The 15942-nt window shown below is 44.3% G+C and overlaps 1 protein-coding gene and 1 non-coding gene across 2 annotated transcripts in view; both read left to right on the forward strand.

The window, feature by feature from the left end:
- The window catches only part of NWD1 (NACHT and WD repeat domain containing 1), an 83671-nt gene extending 74142 nt beyond the window's left edge, over positions 1–9529 (forward strand). The window contains exons 17-19 of the mRNA XM_053585567.1: positions 624–1174; positions 5399–5504; positions 7399–9529. Coding sequence (XP_053441542.1) covers positions 624–1174; positions 5399–5504; positions 7399–7700 — 959 coding nt within the window. The 3' untranslated portion in view covers positions 7701–9529. The remainder of the gene's footprint in view (positions 1–623; positions 1175–5398; positions 5505–7398) is intronic.
- A 4623-nt stretch (positions 9530–14152) lies between these two features.
- On the forward strand, positions 14153–14292 carry LOC128582640 (U4 spliceosomal RNA). The gene has a single exon (XR_008379093.1). It is a non-coding gene; the product is annotated as a U4 spliceosomal RNA (small nuclear RNA).
- Positions 14293–15942: the final 1650 nt, after the last annotated feature.

Raw genomic sequence — 15942 nt, forward strand, 5'->3', positions numbered from 1 at the left:
CAGCAGCAGAGATGAAAGGCTTGAAAGATCCTTTCAGTTACTCACTTGTAACTGAGCGCATAGGGCTCAAGAACCTAAAATATTTATTTCCTGACCCTTTTCAGAAGACATTTGTAAAGGAAAAGGTTTCAAAGGTCATATAAAGTCTTGAGGGCAGTAGAAAGGAGTTTACATTATGTCCTGAGGGACCTGGGAAGCCAGAATTCCCACCTCATTCCCCAGCACCCAGCATTTCTGAGGGTTTAGCAGGGGAGTGAGATAATATGATTTACATTTTTAAAAGCTCAGATTGGCAGGGCACAGTGGCTCACACCTGTGATCCTAGCACCCTGGAAGGCCAAGGTGGAGGAGTTCAAGACCAGCCTGGGCAAGAGAGAGACCCCTGTCTCTACTAAAAATAGAAAAATTAGCTGGGCACTGTGGCAGCTACCTGTAGTCCCAGCTGCTCAGGAGGTTGAGGCAGGAGGATCGCTGAAGCCCAAGAGTTTGAGGCTTCAGTGAGCTATTATTGCACCACTGCACTCCAGCCTGGACAACAAACAACAAAGCCAAGTCTCATTCTCTTTCTCTCTCATATATATACCTCTATGATCAGTTCTTGGTATGGTTTTCTCCCCTGGCAGGTGAGGAACAAGATGTCCTGGACACTTCCAATGAGGTCAGGTGTCTGGAGGTCGCTGAACAGTGCAAGCTCCTTTTCACGGGCCTTGTTTCAGGGATTGTCCTGGTGTTCCCCCTGAATTCCAGGCAGGACGTGATGTGCATCCCCCCTCCTGAAGCCCGGAAAGCCATCAACTGCATGTCCTTGAGCAAGGGTGAGGACCGTTTGGCCATTGCTTATGACAATATCGTCCTGGTACTGGACATCAGCCCTGGGGACACTTGTCCAGTCATTGATGGGCCAACATACACCTTTTACACCCAGCTGCCTGAGACCATATCCAGCGTGGCCGTGTTGGCTGACTACCGCGTGGTCTACGGCATGACCAATGGCGATCTCTTCCTTTACGAGTGTGCAAATTCCAAAGTGTTCCCCTTGGAGGCCCACAGCAGTCGGATCACCTGCGTGGAGGTCAGCCACAAGGAGCATCTGGCAGTCAGTGGGTCCGAGGAAGCCTTGCTGTGTCTCTGGGACCTGCAGGCATGCAAGTGGAAACTTGAGATGAGCTACACGGTGCGTGGCCTGCATACCATGATCATCCTAGAGGCAGCTTTGGAAAACCAATAAACACCATCATTTTATTAAGTGCACATCCTAGGCCAGGAACCTGGGAGGGATGAGGGTGAGGAAAATGAGGCATTCGCCTTGGGAGCAAATTTTAAGGAGGTACAAAAAAACTCAGCAATTATGATAAACAATATTTTAATGCAATATTTATTTATTTTAGAGACAGGATCTCACTCTGTCACCCAGGCTGGAGTGCGGTGATGCAATCATAGCTCACTGCAACCTTGACTGCCTGGGCTCATGTGATCCTCCTGCCTCAGCCTCCCGAGTAGCTGGGACTACAAACCCACCAATGCCTGGATAATTTTTCTATTTTTAGTAGAAACAGCATCTCACTCTTGCTCAGGCTGGTCTTGAATTCCTGGCTTCAAGCAATCCTCCTGCCTCAGACTCCCAAAGTGCTGGGATTATAAGCATGAGCCATCGCGCCCAAACTTAATACAAATTTTTTTTTTTTTTCAGAAAACCTAAAATGAGGCTTAGTGCCTGTGGCTCAAGCGGCTAAGGTGCCAGCTACATACACCTGAGCTGGAGGGTTCAAATCCAGCCCAGGCCCACCAAATAACAATGACGGCTACAACCAAAAAATAGCCGGGTTGGGCGCCTGTAGTCCCAGTTACTTGGGAGATGGAGGCAGTGAGAATCGCTTAAGCCCAGGAGTTGGAGGTTGCTGATGCCACAGCACTCTACCCAGGGCCACAGCTTGAGGCTCTGTCTCAAAAAAAAAAAAGAAAGAAAGAAAGAAAGAAAAAAGAAAACCTAAAATGAATGCCAAAAATCCACAAAGAACAAAATAGGGCTGCCTTACTCTCCTCACCCTAGTACCAGTTTTGTACTGTTCTTTCATTCAATTGATATTCTTGCACAACCCTTGCTTGTCCCCTTTCTTTTTTTTTTTTTTTTGTAGAGACGGAGTCTCACTGTACCGCCCTCGGGTAGAGTGCCGTGGCGTCACACGGCTCACAGCAACCTCTAACTCTTGGGCTTACACGATTCTCTTGCCTCAGCCTCCCGAGGAGCTGGGACTACAGGCGCCTGCCACAAGCCTGGCTATTTTTCTGTTGCAGTTTGGCCGGGGCTGGGTCCGAACCCGCCACCCTCGGCATATGGGACCGGTGCCCTACTCACTGAGCCACAGGCACTGCGCCCGCTTGTCCCCTTTCTAGCACCAAGGAAGCGGCTGTGACAAAGGGAAACACTGTTCTATCTCTCGGAGCCACTTTCTAGTGGGGGAGACACAGAGAAGATAGGGTTCTCTGTGCTCTGCTCACTGAGGCGTGCCCTGTCCCTAGGAGAGCTGCTGGCATTTCCTTGGTGCTGAATAAATGTTTGTGAAATAACAAAGCAGAAAATACATGATGAGTTGGAGAGTAATAAGGGTTTTGAAAAAAAAATACAGCAAAGAAAAGTGAGTAGAAAGCCATGCAAGTCTAGTGGAATAGCATTCTAGGCAGAAGGAACAGCATCTGCAAAGGCTATGAGGAGGGAAACTGGCAAGCCCATGGCAAACAAAGTGTCTTAGTGTCTTCTCATGAGGAGCTATTATTGTTATTAATATTATTATTTGAGACAGAGTCTCACTATGTCACCCTCAGTAGAGTGCTGTGGTGTCACAGCTCACAGCAACCTCAAACTCTTGGGCTTAAGAGATTCTCTTGCCTCAGCCTCCCAAGTAGCTGGGACTACAGGCACCCATCACCACACCCGGCTATATATATATATATTTTTTGAGACAGAGCCTCAAGCTGTCGCCCTGGGTAGAGTGCTGTGGCATCACAGCTCACAGCAACCTTCAACTCCTGGGCTCAAGCGATTCTCTTGCCTCCGCCTCCCAAGTAGCTGGGACTACAGGCGCCTGCCACAATGCCTGGCTATTTTTGGTTGCATCCATCATTGTTGTTTGGCGGGCCTGGGCTGGATTCCAACCCACCAGCTCAAGTGTATGTGGCTGGCCCCTGAGCTGCTGGAGCCACAGGTGCTGAGCTCTGGCTATTTTTTTGTTGTAGTTGTCATTGTTGTTTGGCAGGCCCAGGCTGGGTTCAAACCTGCCAGCTCCGGTGTATGTGACCTGCACCTTAACCTCTGAGTGACAGGCGCCAAGCCATAAGGAACTATTATTATTATTATTATTATTATTATTATTATTATTATTTTTGCAGTTTTGGCTGGGGCCAGGTTTGAACCCACCACCTCTGGTATATGGGGCCAGCGCCCTACTCCTTTGAGCCACAGGCGCTGCCCAGGAGCTATTATTAATATCATTTTTGAATCAGTATTCTTAAGAGTATAGTACAGGTTATATATTTAATATAGTAATACTATGTATTTTATATTTATATATTGATGGAATATTAGATATACATATATATCACTCTATCATTATATAATTTAATCCTTACAGCAGTCTTGTAGGTGTGCTGTTATTTATTTATTCATTTTTATTGAGACAGAGTCTCACTCTGTCACCCAAGCTAGAGTGCCATGGCATCAGCCTAGCTCACAGCAACATCAACTCTTGGGCTCAATTGATCCTCAGCCTCCCAAATAGTTGGGACTACAGATGTGCGCCACCATGGTTGGCTAAGGGTTGGCATTATTATTCCAGTTATTCAGGTGGAGAACTAAGGTGAGACCTTAGGTTGCAAGATGTAAAAATTGATAATAAACATAGGGAGGTGATATTATACCTAAGAGAATAGGATAGGCGAGGGTGGCTCATGCCTGTAATCCTTGGGAGGCTGAGGCAGGAGGATTGCTTGAGGTGAGGAATTTGAGACTGGCTTGGGCAACATAGCAAGACCCCATCGCTATAAAAATTTTTTTAATTAGCCAGGTGTGGTGGCATGTGCCTATAGTTCTAGGTACTCAGTGAACTATGAGCCACTGTACTGTAGCCTAGGATACAGAGCAAGACTCAGTCTCTGAAAGAGGAGAAGGGAGGGAAGGAGGAAGAGAGAGAATATAATATTTATAGTTTCATCTTAAGATATATTTGTCCCGGGTGGCGCCTGTGGCTCAGTGAGTAGGGCACCGGCCCCACATGCCGAGGGTGGAGGGTTCAAACCCAGCCCCGGCCAAACTGCAACGAAAAAATAGCCAGGCGTTGTGGCGGGCGCCTGTAGTCCCAAGCTGCTCGGGAGGCTGAGGCAGGAGAATAGCGTAAGCCCAGGAGTTAGAGGTTGCTGTGAGCCGTATGATGCCACAGAACTCTACCGAGGGCGGTACAGTGAGACTCTGTCTCTACAAAAAAAAAAAGATAAAAAAAGATATATTTGTCCCACCTGATATAAGTGTTTTTATGAAGCCATTTTTTAGGCTGGGATATAAGTATTTTGCCTTACTGAGATGTGAAATTTCAACACAGCAGTTAAATACACACAGCTTTGTTTTTAAATCAGTTTAATTTTAGAATGTTTTAAATTTACAGGAAAGTTGCTAAGATAGTACAAAGAGTTCCCCCCCTCCTTCTTTACCCAGCTTCTCTAATGTTAACATCCTAGGTAACTACTGTCTTTGTTAATACCAAGAAATTGACATGAGAACAATACTATTGAATAAGCTGTCAACTTTATTGGAATCTTACCTGTTTCAACTTACAGCCTTTTTTCTGTTCGAGGTTCTAATCTAGGATGCCATACTGCATTTAGCATATAGCATTTAATTAAATACAGTCATGGCTAACGTTTGCATAACCAAGGTCATATAAGAAGTTGAATCCCATAATTCCCACTCCCTAATGCAGAGTCCCTAAACCTTTCATCTTTCATTCCAATCTCTATGGAGGTGTGCCCTATTCCTGGGAATATCTGTCTCCAGGCTTTGTGGAACAAAGCCTAGCTCCTGGGGGGTGATCTCCCGGTGTGTTTTGTTTTGTTTTGTTAGAGACAGGGTCTCACTTTGTCACCCTTGGTAGAGTGCCATGGCGTCACAGCTCACAGCAACCTCCAGCTCTTGGGCTTAGGCGATTCTCTTGTTTTAGCCTCCCAAATAGCTGAGACTACAGGCACCCGCCACATCGCCCACCTATTTTTTTGTTGTTGTTGTTGCAGTTTGGCCGGGGCCAGGTTCAAACCTGCCACCCTCGGTACATGGGCCAGCGCCCTACTCACTGAGCTACAAGCAGGGTGTATTTTGGTTTGAAATCAGGATCACATTGTCTATTTTCAACAGAGCTCTTACTGCAGAGGGGTCCAATGCGCGTGCTTCTCCAAGGATGACAAGTATGTGTTTGCAGGCTTAAAGGATTGCTCCATAATTGTCTGGAGTGTGTTGGATGGTAAGTTGTTTTGATTTTAGGGCAGGACTGAGCTTTAATCTAGAAAGAGAGGGCTCTGCCTTCAGGCCTGGGTATTAGAGGACTCTGTTCTGTCCACATCCAGCTGGGTCCCTAAGCTTATGGAGGTGGCTCATGGAGGGAGGTTCTCAAGGAGGATGGGCTCATGACCTCTTTTCTGGATCAATACTTTGGGGTTCCAGAACACCCTCTCCATATGGCCTTGAGCCCTCTTTAGGGCACACACAGGCTTCTTCCATAGGGTCATCTTTCTGAGGACCCTAGTGTGTGCCTGGTGGTGGCCTTGGGTTGGTGTGGACAGAGTTCAGATGTCTGGTTGGAGTGGAGGGTTCACATGTATGTATGTGAGGGGCCCTCAAGATGTGGGAAAGTGGGAAGAGAAGAAGGCCAAGGCACAAACAACAGTGACTGGCTCTCCTCCATTGCCACATCTAGTACTGAACTCTTAGGAGCCCTGGAATTCTTGATCCAATCCCAGCCTTCCAGATGGTTCTGAAGATACCTTGATACCTTCATCAATGTAGGAGGACAGAGTATTTTATTTAGTAGTTTATTCACTAGATTTGCAGTGTTTACATATCTTGTCTTTTGGATGTGGATCTTGATTTATAGCCTATAGATGTTACGGGCAGCCCGTCTCAAGACCAACCACTTCAAAAACCCCTATGTTTCTTGGTCTGTTTGATATTATGCTAAGATCACATAAGCAAGAGTTATATTGCTTATATGATCTGGATACAATCCATATAAATACAATCCATGAATCATTTAATTCAGTAGTCATCCCTGTTTTACAGAGTAAAACCTGAGGCTCTGAGTGTCTGGGTGACTTGCTCAAGGTCACACAGTGATTAACTGATAGGCCAAGGTTTGAAATTGGCCTTCCTGATTCCAGCGCCCACCTGCTGTCACCCATAGAGAAGACTGTCATGATGTCATCTCTGAATCCAGATGACTCTGTTAGGGGATAAGTATCATTGCTATCTTCTTTTAACAAAGGAAGAAGCAGATGTTTGGAGAGGGTAAGGGACTTGCTCAAGGTCATAAAGCAAGTAGGCAGCTAAATGAACATTAGGTAGAGCCTAATATGTTGTAATCTGATGCATTATAATCTATTATATTAATCGAATACACTGTGGTTGTATACACTGTAGTCTAAGATGCTGTAGTAAAGATACCTGGTAAAAAGCCATAGATGGCTCAGAAGCTGTGGTCTGAGGATTGTGGCCTTAAAAGCACATTCTGGTAATTTCACAACCTGTGTCTTCTCCCTCTAACAGTAACATTTACTGAGTTCATTTTGGGTCAAAAACCTATACTTAGCACCCTACAAGCTTGACATCTTTTTTCTTTTCTTTTCTTTTTTTAATTTTGAGAGAGTCTCACTTTGTCACCCTGGAAAGAGTATTGTGGCATCATCACAGCTCACAGCAACCTCAGACTCTTTGGGCTCAAGCAGGCCTCTTGCCTCATCCTCCCCAGTACCTGGGATGATAGGCACATGCCTCATTGCCCAGCTAGTTTTCTATTATTAGTAGAGATGGGGTCTCATTCTTGCTCAGGTTGGTCTCGAACTTCTGAGCTTAGGCGATCCACCTGCTTTGGCCTTCCAGAGTGCTAGGATTACATGCATGAGCCACTGCACCCAGCCAAGGATCATGTCTTTAAATCATCAAAATTCCCCTGGGCAGGCAGGTTCTGTTATCATTCCCATTCTGAAGATAAAGCAAGAGGGACTCTAAGCGGTTAAATGGCATGCCTCAGCTAGTCAGGGGCATAGCAAGAATTTGACCCCATGCGGCCAACTCAAGAATGTGTAAGATTGGACCCTGGCACCCCAATTTTCTTATTTGTGTCCTGCTCTTCACCCCTACAGGCACCCTGCTGGCCATCCAGTTTGTCCATGCTGTGGTAAACAGAATCATCCCAACCTCCAATGGCTTCATTGCCCCCACCAGACATGGTTATCTCATCCGAGAGCGTTTCCAGTGCCCTTCATCAAGAGCCTCACAGCAAGACCCTCTCAAAAACTTCAAGAAAGCAGTATGGATGGTCAAATCCAGGCAGAGAGAAGAGCTGGCTGCAGCAGCAGGAGGATCCCAGGACTTGGGGTCAGAAAGTACCCAGGGAAATGAACCCAAATTAAATAAGCGCTCACAAGTCTGCCTGATAGTATAGAAACCCCCTGGGGGCATGGGGCTCCAATGAGTTAGTCTCATTTAATCTGGGTGATGCAAAGGAATGTATTTGCTGGTGTACACCTGGAACTAAGGCCTCAGACTATGTGACCCAGACATCATGTCTTCCCATATTTCCATTCTTCTTTCTTCCTTATTGATCTCATTCTCAGAACTTCAAGCCCCAGGTTAGCAACATGGTGGCCAAGAAGCTGTTGTCTCCAAGTTCAATAGAAAAGAGGACTTCCCTTGCCCAGCAGTTTGAACCAAAGTTGTGGCCTCACTCTGTTGGCCCCAATTGGCTCATATGCTGAACCAATGATTATCTCTGGGAGAATGCAGTGCCTTGATTGGCTGGATGGACCCAATGTCCACCACTGGGGTTGAGGCTGGAGTTCACTCAACCGTGTGAACTGAGAATGAAAGAGAGTATTCTTAGGAGGCAAACTGGGGTGCTGGTACCAGGTAAGGGGGGATGGATGAGTGTGAGACAGACTAAACCACTGATGTGAATCAGTCTATAAAGCACCTGGTGCTGTCCTGTGATCATCAACACAACATTAGGGAGGGCAGGAGTTTCTGTGTCCATTCTACAGATAAGGAAATTGAGTCTTAGACTTACAAAAGTAGCTGTGATTGGCTCCAGGCCACAAGCCCAAGTTGCAATAGCTCTAAGAGCTAGCAGCCTTCTGCTTCAGTCCTTATTGAAATTCCTAATTCCAAACTTAGTCTTAAGCACAGCCATCTATTCCACAGGTGGCATACTCAGATACTCTTCAAGGCTAGTTAAGTAATGTAGATGATTTCCATTCACTCAGGTGAGCAGCAGGAAGGGATGAAGACTCTGGGCACATGGGGGGCACAGGTTGTATCTAGCGTGGGTACAGAGGCCCTGACAGTAGCCCAGAATCACCATGGCAAAACAAGCCCATTGTTGTCAGATTGATGTAAAAATATTCTCATTTTTTAAAGGCAATTGGTTCAAATTTATATCTATAGGCATGGTTTGGCCTGTGTGTCTTTGGTTCAGAAATTGACTTCAAATTTAAGATGGCATTAAAACAATAAACATATTACAGTCATTCCATTCCTCTTTCCTGACTTCCACACTTTCAGGATAAAGATACTTTTTACTGAGTCAGAGTCTCACTCTGTTGCCCTGGGTAGAATGCTGTGATATTATAGCTCACAGCAACCTCAAACTCTTGGGCTTGAGCAATCAATCCTCTTGACTCAGCCTCTCAGGTAGCTGGGATTACAGGTGCCTACCACAATGCCCAGCGACTTTTTCTGTTTTTAGTAGAGATGGGGTCTCATTCTTGCTCAAGCTGGACTCAAACTCCTGAGCTCAAGCAATCCATCCTTCTCAGCTGCCCAAAGCACTAGGATTATGGGCATGAGCCACCGCACCTAACATAAGATACTTTTTTTTAATCTTAAAAACTGGAGGCTATCGGAAGTAGACAGAGCTGCTATCTCTGGTTGGCTTTTGCACCATCTGCCTTGTGCAAGTTCAACACCATCTGCCTTGTGTTTTCAATCCTTTCTAATAAATCTTTCTTTTTGCCCACAGCTTTCTAAAAAAGCTCCGCTTGCTTCTGGGCTTTTGTTATAACGATAGGAGAGTCCAAACCTTCAAGGTGCTATTCCTTCTCCTCTTCATTGAATTTCAGACAGAGTTTCAGAAAAACAACCTTAGAAACAGAGGCTTTTGAGTTGAATGAGACCTTACTGACTAGCTCGTTCATTTGTCTCCGAAACTGGGGTTCCAAGGCAGGCTTTGGCACTACTGCAAATGTGAACATTAAGTTCCATTAAAAAAGTTTTAAACTGGAGTTTTAAAGTGCACGCTCAGAAAAATTGGGAAACAGGGGTTAAGGTGTAGGAGATGACTAATTTAGGATTCTCCTGCTATCTCCATTTAAAAGTCCACTTGGATTGTGAGGGGAGCCCTTGGAAAAAATACCTACTTGGCTGGGCACAGTGGCTTACTCCTATAATCCCAATACTCTGGGAGGCTGAGGAGGAAGAATTGCTTGAGGCCAGGAGTTCAAGACCAGCCTGGACAACATGGTGAGATCCTTTCATCACTACAAAAAGTTAAAATTAGCCAGGTGTGGTGGCACATGCCTGTAATCCAAGCTATTTGGGAGGCTGAGGCAGGAGGATAGTTTGAGCCCAGGAGTTTGAGTTACAATTGAGCTATGATGGCGCCTGTAGCACAATGGTTACAGTGCTAGCCACATACAATTGGTGGTGGATTCGAACCCAGCCTGGGCCAGCTAAACAACAATGATAACTATAACAAAAAATAGCTGGGCATGGTGACAGGCATCTGTAGTCCCAGCTACTTGGGAGGCTGAGGCAAGAGAATCACTTGAGCCCCGGAGTTTGAGGTTGCTGTGAGCTGTGACACCATAGCACTCTACTGAGGGTGACATAGTGAAACTCTGTCTCAAAACAAAACAAAACAAAACAAAAAAAACCCACAATTGAGCTATGATTGTGGCACTGTACTCCAGCCTCAGTGACACAGCAAGACTCATTGAAAAAGAGTCCTCTTATTTTCTGTATCCATCAAACGGCCTCAGTGAAAATCAATTGCTTGGTATGTAAATCCTAATTTGAATATTAGAAAGAAATTTTTACTAATAAAATCCTACTCCTCTTATTCCAAATTATTTCTTATACATGTATTAGGGGAGTTTGCAGCGAGTTTTCATTGAGAAAGTGTTTGATTGCTATGAATGTTTGATAACCACTGTGCTTTAAGGAAGATTCAATTGCCTAAAGTCTCCCTGTCACAGCACAGCCAGGATGAACGTGGTCATTTCAATCACCACCTTACACTCTTGTAGCTAAACGTAGCCACATAATATATCATCCAAACTAGAACAGCTTTTGAAGGTGAAGGCGGCACTGTTATATAACAAGTACTACTGGGTGGCACCTGTGGCTCAAAGGAGTAGGGCGCTGGCCCCATATGCCAAAGGTGGCAGGTTCAAACCCAGCCCTGGCCAAAAATAGCAAATATATATATATATATATATATATATATATATATATATATATATATATATATATATATATATATATAAAACAAGTACTACAGGACTGGAGAAATAAACTGAACTATCCCAAGACAATTGAAACATACAGCCCATCAAATTGCAGCAGGAATGGATTTATGTTAAATCTATGAGACTTTCCCTGGGCTCAAGGTGGCTTGAACCTGTAGTCTCAGTGACTTGGGAGACCGAGGAGAAAGGATTGTTTGAGACCAGGAGTTTGAGACCAGCCTGGGCAAATATAGTGATAGTGAGATCCTATCTCTAAACAAAGAAAAATAATTCTAGAGACTTTGTATTTATCTCCTTATCTCAATTTTTTCTTTAGGAAAATGTTCAAACCTACAGCAAAGTTGCAATAAGAGGACAATGAATGGGCTCTGTGCCTGCGGCTCAAGCAGCTAAGGCACCAGCCATATACACCAGAGCTGGTGGGTTTGAATCCAGCCTGGGCCTGCCAAACAACAATGACACTGTAACCAAAAAATAGCCGGGTGTTGTGGCAGGCGCCTGTGGTCCCAGCTACTTGGGAGGCTGAGGCAAGAGAATCACTTAAGCCCAGGATTTGGAGGTTGCTGTGAGCTGTGATGACACAGCACTCTACCCAGGACAACAGCTTGAGGCTCTGTCTCAAAAAACCCCCCCAAAACAAAAGAGGACAACGAATGAACATTTACTATTTATTACAAATTTATCATTTTTTAAAAAATCAAATGAATTTTTTTTTTTGAGATAGACTCTTACTCTGTTGCCCTGGGTAGAGTGCTGTAGCGTCATCTTATCTCACAACAACCCCAAACTTTGGGGCTCGAGTGATCCTCTTGCCTCAGCCTCCTGAGTAGCTGGGACTACAGGTGCCAGCCACGGATGCCTGGCTAATTTTTTCTATTTTTCATAGAGACAGAGTCTTGCTTTTGCTTAGGCTGGTCTCAAACTACTGAATTTAAGCAATCCACCCAACTCAGCTTCCCAGAGTGTTAGGATTACAAGTGTGAGCCAACACACCAACCAAAAATCAAACAAATTTAAAAATGAATCATGAGACCAGGTATGGTGGCTCACACCTGTAATCCTAGCACTCTGGGAGGCTGAGGCAGGTAGATTGCCTGAACTCACGAGTTCAAGACCAGCCTGAGCCAGAGTGAAAACTCATCTCTAAAAACAGATGAGCTAAGGCGCTGGCCACATACACGGGAGCTGGAGGGTTCGAATCCAGCTTGGGCCTGCCAAACAACAATGACAACCACAACCAAAAAATAGCCAGGCATTGGGGCAGGCACCTGTAGTCCCAGCTACTTGGGAGGATGAGGCAAAAGAATCACTTGAGCCCAGGATTTGGAGGTTGCTGAGTGCTGTGCTGCCACAGCACTCTACCCAGGGCCACAGCTTAAGGCTCTGTCTCAAAAAAAAAAAAAAACCCAGGTGTTATGGCGGGCGCCTATAGTCCCAGCTACTTGAGAGGCTAGGGCCAGAGAATCGTCTTAAGCCCAAGAATTTGAGGTTGCTCTGAGCTGTGATACCACGGCACTCTATGGAGGGCAACAAAATGAGACTCTGTCTCAGAAAAAAAAAAAAAAATGAAGATATCAAGTTAAGATCTGAAGCTGCTCTTGTGAGAACTTGCCTCAGCCTTTTCACTCTAATTCGGCCCTGATGACATCAAGGTTACCTCACCCTCTAAGTACATCAGGACAAGTCTATTAGGAAGGCCATTCTCCTCCACAAACCACACACGTCTATGAAAACTACCAATTGTAGTTTTCTACAATTGGCATCTCAGAGTAGAATTTCCCCAATTTTCTCTAAACACATTTTGTAGCCATTTCTTTCAAACTAGGACCTAATCAATTAGCTTATATTATCTTTATATTCTAGAACAGGGGTTAACAATTTACAGCCTGCAGGTCCGGCACTTATCTTTTTTTTTTTTTTTGAGACAAGATCTTGTACTGTCACCCAGGCTAGAGTGTGGTGACACAATTATTGCTTACTGCAGTCTTAAACTTGTGGATCCAAGTGATCCTCCCACCTCCTCCTCCTGAGTAGTTGTAATTACAGGTGCATGCTGACATACTTGTCTAATTTAGAAAACATTCTTAGAAACAGCGGGTCTTGCTATGTTGCCTAGCCTGGTCATGAACGCTTGGCCTCAAGGGATCCTTCTCCCCTTAGCCTCCTAAAGTGCTGGATTACAAACATGTGCCACCATGTCTGGTCTACTTTTGTAAATAAAGTTTTTTTGGAACACAACCATGCCTATTTATTTAGGTATTACCTACATCTGCATCCATTATACAATGGCAGAGTTAGGCCATTATGACAAACAATGTATGGCCCCAAAGCCAAAAAATATTTAGAGTCTGTCCTTTTACAAAAAAAAAAAATTGAAAAAAAATAAGAAAAAAAATGTGGCACCCTTGGTCTTAAGGCTTGATTAGATTATGGTCAGCATATCTTTAATAGATTTTACTTTTCTTTTTTAGAGATGGGGTCTTGCTATATTGCCCAGGCTGGCCTTGAACTCCTGGGCTCAAGCCTTTATCCTACATCAGTGTCCCAAGTGGCTGGGATTACAGGTGCATGAAACCACACCTGGCTTAAATTTTATTTTTTATTTTTTTTTAGACAGAATCTCACTTTGTTAGCCCTGGTAGAGTGCTGTGGTGTCATAGTCCACAGTAACCTCAAACTCTTAGGCTCAAGTGATTCTCTTGCCTCAGCCTCCCAAGTAGCTGGGACTACAGGCACCTGTCACAATACCTGGCTCCTTTTTACAGACGGGGGTCTTGCTCTGCCTCAGGCTGGTCTTGAACCTGTGAGCTCAGTCAATCCACCCACTTTGACCTCCCAGAGTGCTAGGATTACATCCCTGAGCCACCGTACCTGACCTTTTATTTTTTGAGCATTTGGGGGTTTATAGCAAAATTGAGTAGAAAGTACAAAAATTTCTCATATATTCCCTGCCCCCACAAATGCAGAGCCTCCCCTATTATCAAGATCCCCTACCAGAGAGGTATAGTTGTTACAATGGATGAATGTACATCAACACATCCTTATCACAGAGTAGGCATTTTTGACAAGGATACATCATAGGTGAATTAGTTCTCTGTTGCTGCAAAACGAGTTAACACAAATTTAGCAGCTTAAAATAACGTCTGCTTTTATCTTAAAATTTCTGTGGATTAAGAGTCTGAATATAGTGTAACTGGGTTATTTTTGCAGTATCTCACAAGGTGTCAGCCTGATTGAGTTCACGAAGACTTAAGAGGCTCAAGTCTTCATCCAAGCTCATTTAGGCTGTGGGGAAAAGTGAGCTTCCCAATGCAGTAGGAGTGTGGACCTCAACTGCCCCCTCCATGGGCAGTTTTCAAAAACAGCTGATTCCAGCTTTGCACAGTGGCAGTATCGTAGCCAATGAGGTTTATCTGAGGCGCCATTATTGCTAATTGAAAACTTTTCCCAATACTCCGAGTGATGACTTGCAATATAGTCGGCCCTGGCAATTTTAGATGATCTCTAGGGAGACTGAATTAAAAAATAAAAACAAAAAACAAACAGCTGATTCCTGCTTCAAGGTTACTAGGATTGCATTTAGAAATGCAGAGAAATGCAATCCTACTAGTCCGTCCCTGACCTCGGTTGTTTTTTTTTTTGTTTTTTGTTTTTTTTAGCAACAGGGTCTCACTACATTGACCAGCTGGTCTTGAACTCCTGGCCTCAAGCAACCCTCCCATATCAGCCTACCAAGTAGCTGGGACTACAGGCACCTACCACTATACTTGACTCAAACTACCTTTTAAATGATGTCCTTGTTTTTTTTTTTTTTTTTCTGAGACAGCGTTTTACTCTGTCACATAGGGTAGAATGTTGTGGTGTCATAGCTCACAGCAGCCTCAAACTCTTGGGCTTAAGCAGTCCTCTTGCCTCAGCCTCCCAAGTAGCTGGGACTGCAGGTGTGTGCCACAATGCCTGGCTAGTTTTTCTATTTTTAGTGGAGATGGGTGGTGTTTGCGCTGTTGCTCAGGGTGGTCTCAAACTCCTGAGCTCAAGCAATCCACCATCCTTGGCCTCCCAGAGTGTTTAGGATTACAGGTGTAAGACACCGCGCCCAGCTGATGTTCCTGATTAGGTCAGGCTCACCCAGAGTAATTGCCTCTCTGATTAACTCAAAGTCAACTCATTTGGCAACTTAAATATACACGCGTAATTCCCTCCCCTTTGCCGGGGAGTGTAGCCTAATTACAGGAATGTCCTCCATCATAGTCACAGGTCCCATGCACAGCCCAGGATAGGGGATTCAGAGGCACTTGTAATATGGAGTGGGTATCTTGGGAATCACCTTAGAATTACACCACCATAACATGATTCTAGGCTTCAGAGATTTGGTCATAAAGTTTGCCACTGGAAAGATGAGATTAATCCAAAATGATACCTTTTGATTTTTGTCTTTTTCACCTTGCAAAAAAAAATCCCATGAAAAACTTACCTAAGAACCTTGCCTTAATGCCATTACATTTGACAAATGGTAAAGAAATTTGCATTCCAATTCTGGTCTATCTAAATTTTCAACTCTTTCCAATTTAATTTGTGTAGATGAGAATAGTAAAGAAAAAAAATTTTTTTTTTTTTTTGGTTGCAGTTTGGCCGGGGCCGGGTTTGAACCTGCCACCCTCGGTATATGGGGCCGGCGCCTTACCGACTGAGCCACAGGCGCCACCATAAAGAAAAAAATTTAACATAGCAACTTTCTATGTTTGATAAAAATAAGCATTTCCAGACTGGGCAACAAAGTGAGACCCAGTCTCTTTAAAAAAGTAAATAAATAAAAACAATAAAGTAATTAAAAAATGTATATGTATTATATTATTTTCTTCATGATGAACACACACAAATGTGCACACACATACATGTACACACTCATTGTGCACATACATGCCCCTGGTGGAATTGGCTTATGGTTTTCTATTCTCCAAATGAGTGAGGGCTTTATCTGAGCATTTGAGAAAAAATGAAAGTAATCCTTTAAATTTGAATAGAATCCACACTTCTTGGAAGGAGGGGGAAATTGTGTGACAATCCTGTTGGCTCTTAAGGACAATGACTAACAGGAGGCTTTTGTGTGAAATGGACTGTCCAAACACCCAGTGACCACACGGGATTCAAGCTGTTCATACG

Source organism: Nycticebus coucang, chromosome 3 (assembly GCF_027406575.1).
Source record: "Nycticebus coucang isolate mNycCou1 chromosome 3, mNycCou1.pri, whole genome shotgun sequence".
NCBI classification, from domain to species: Eukaryota; Metazoa; Chordata; class Mammalia; order Primates; family Lorisidae; genus Nycticebus; species Nycticebus coucang.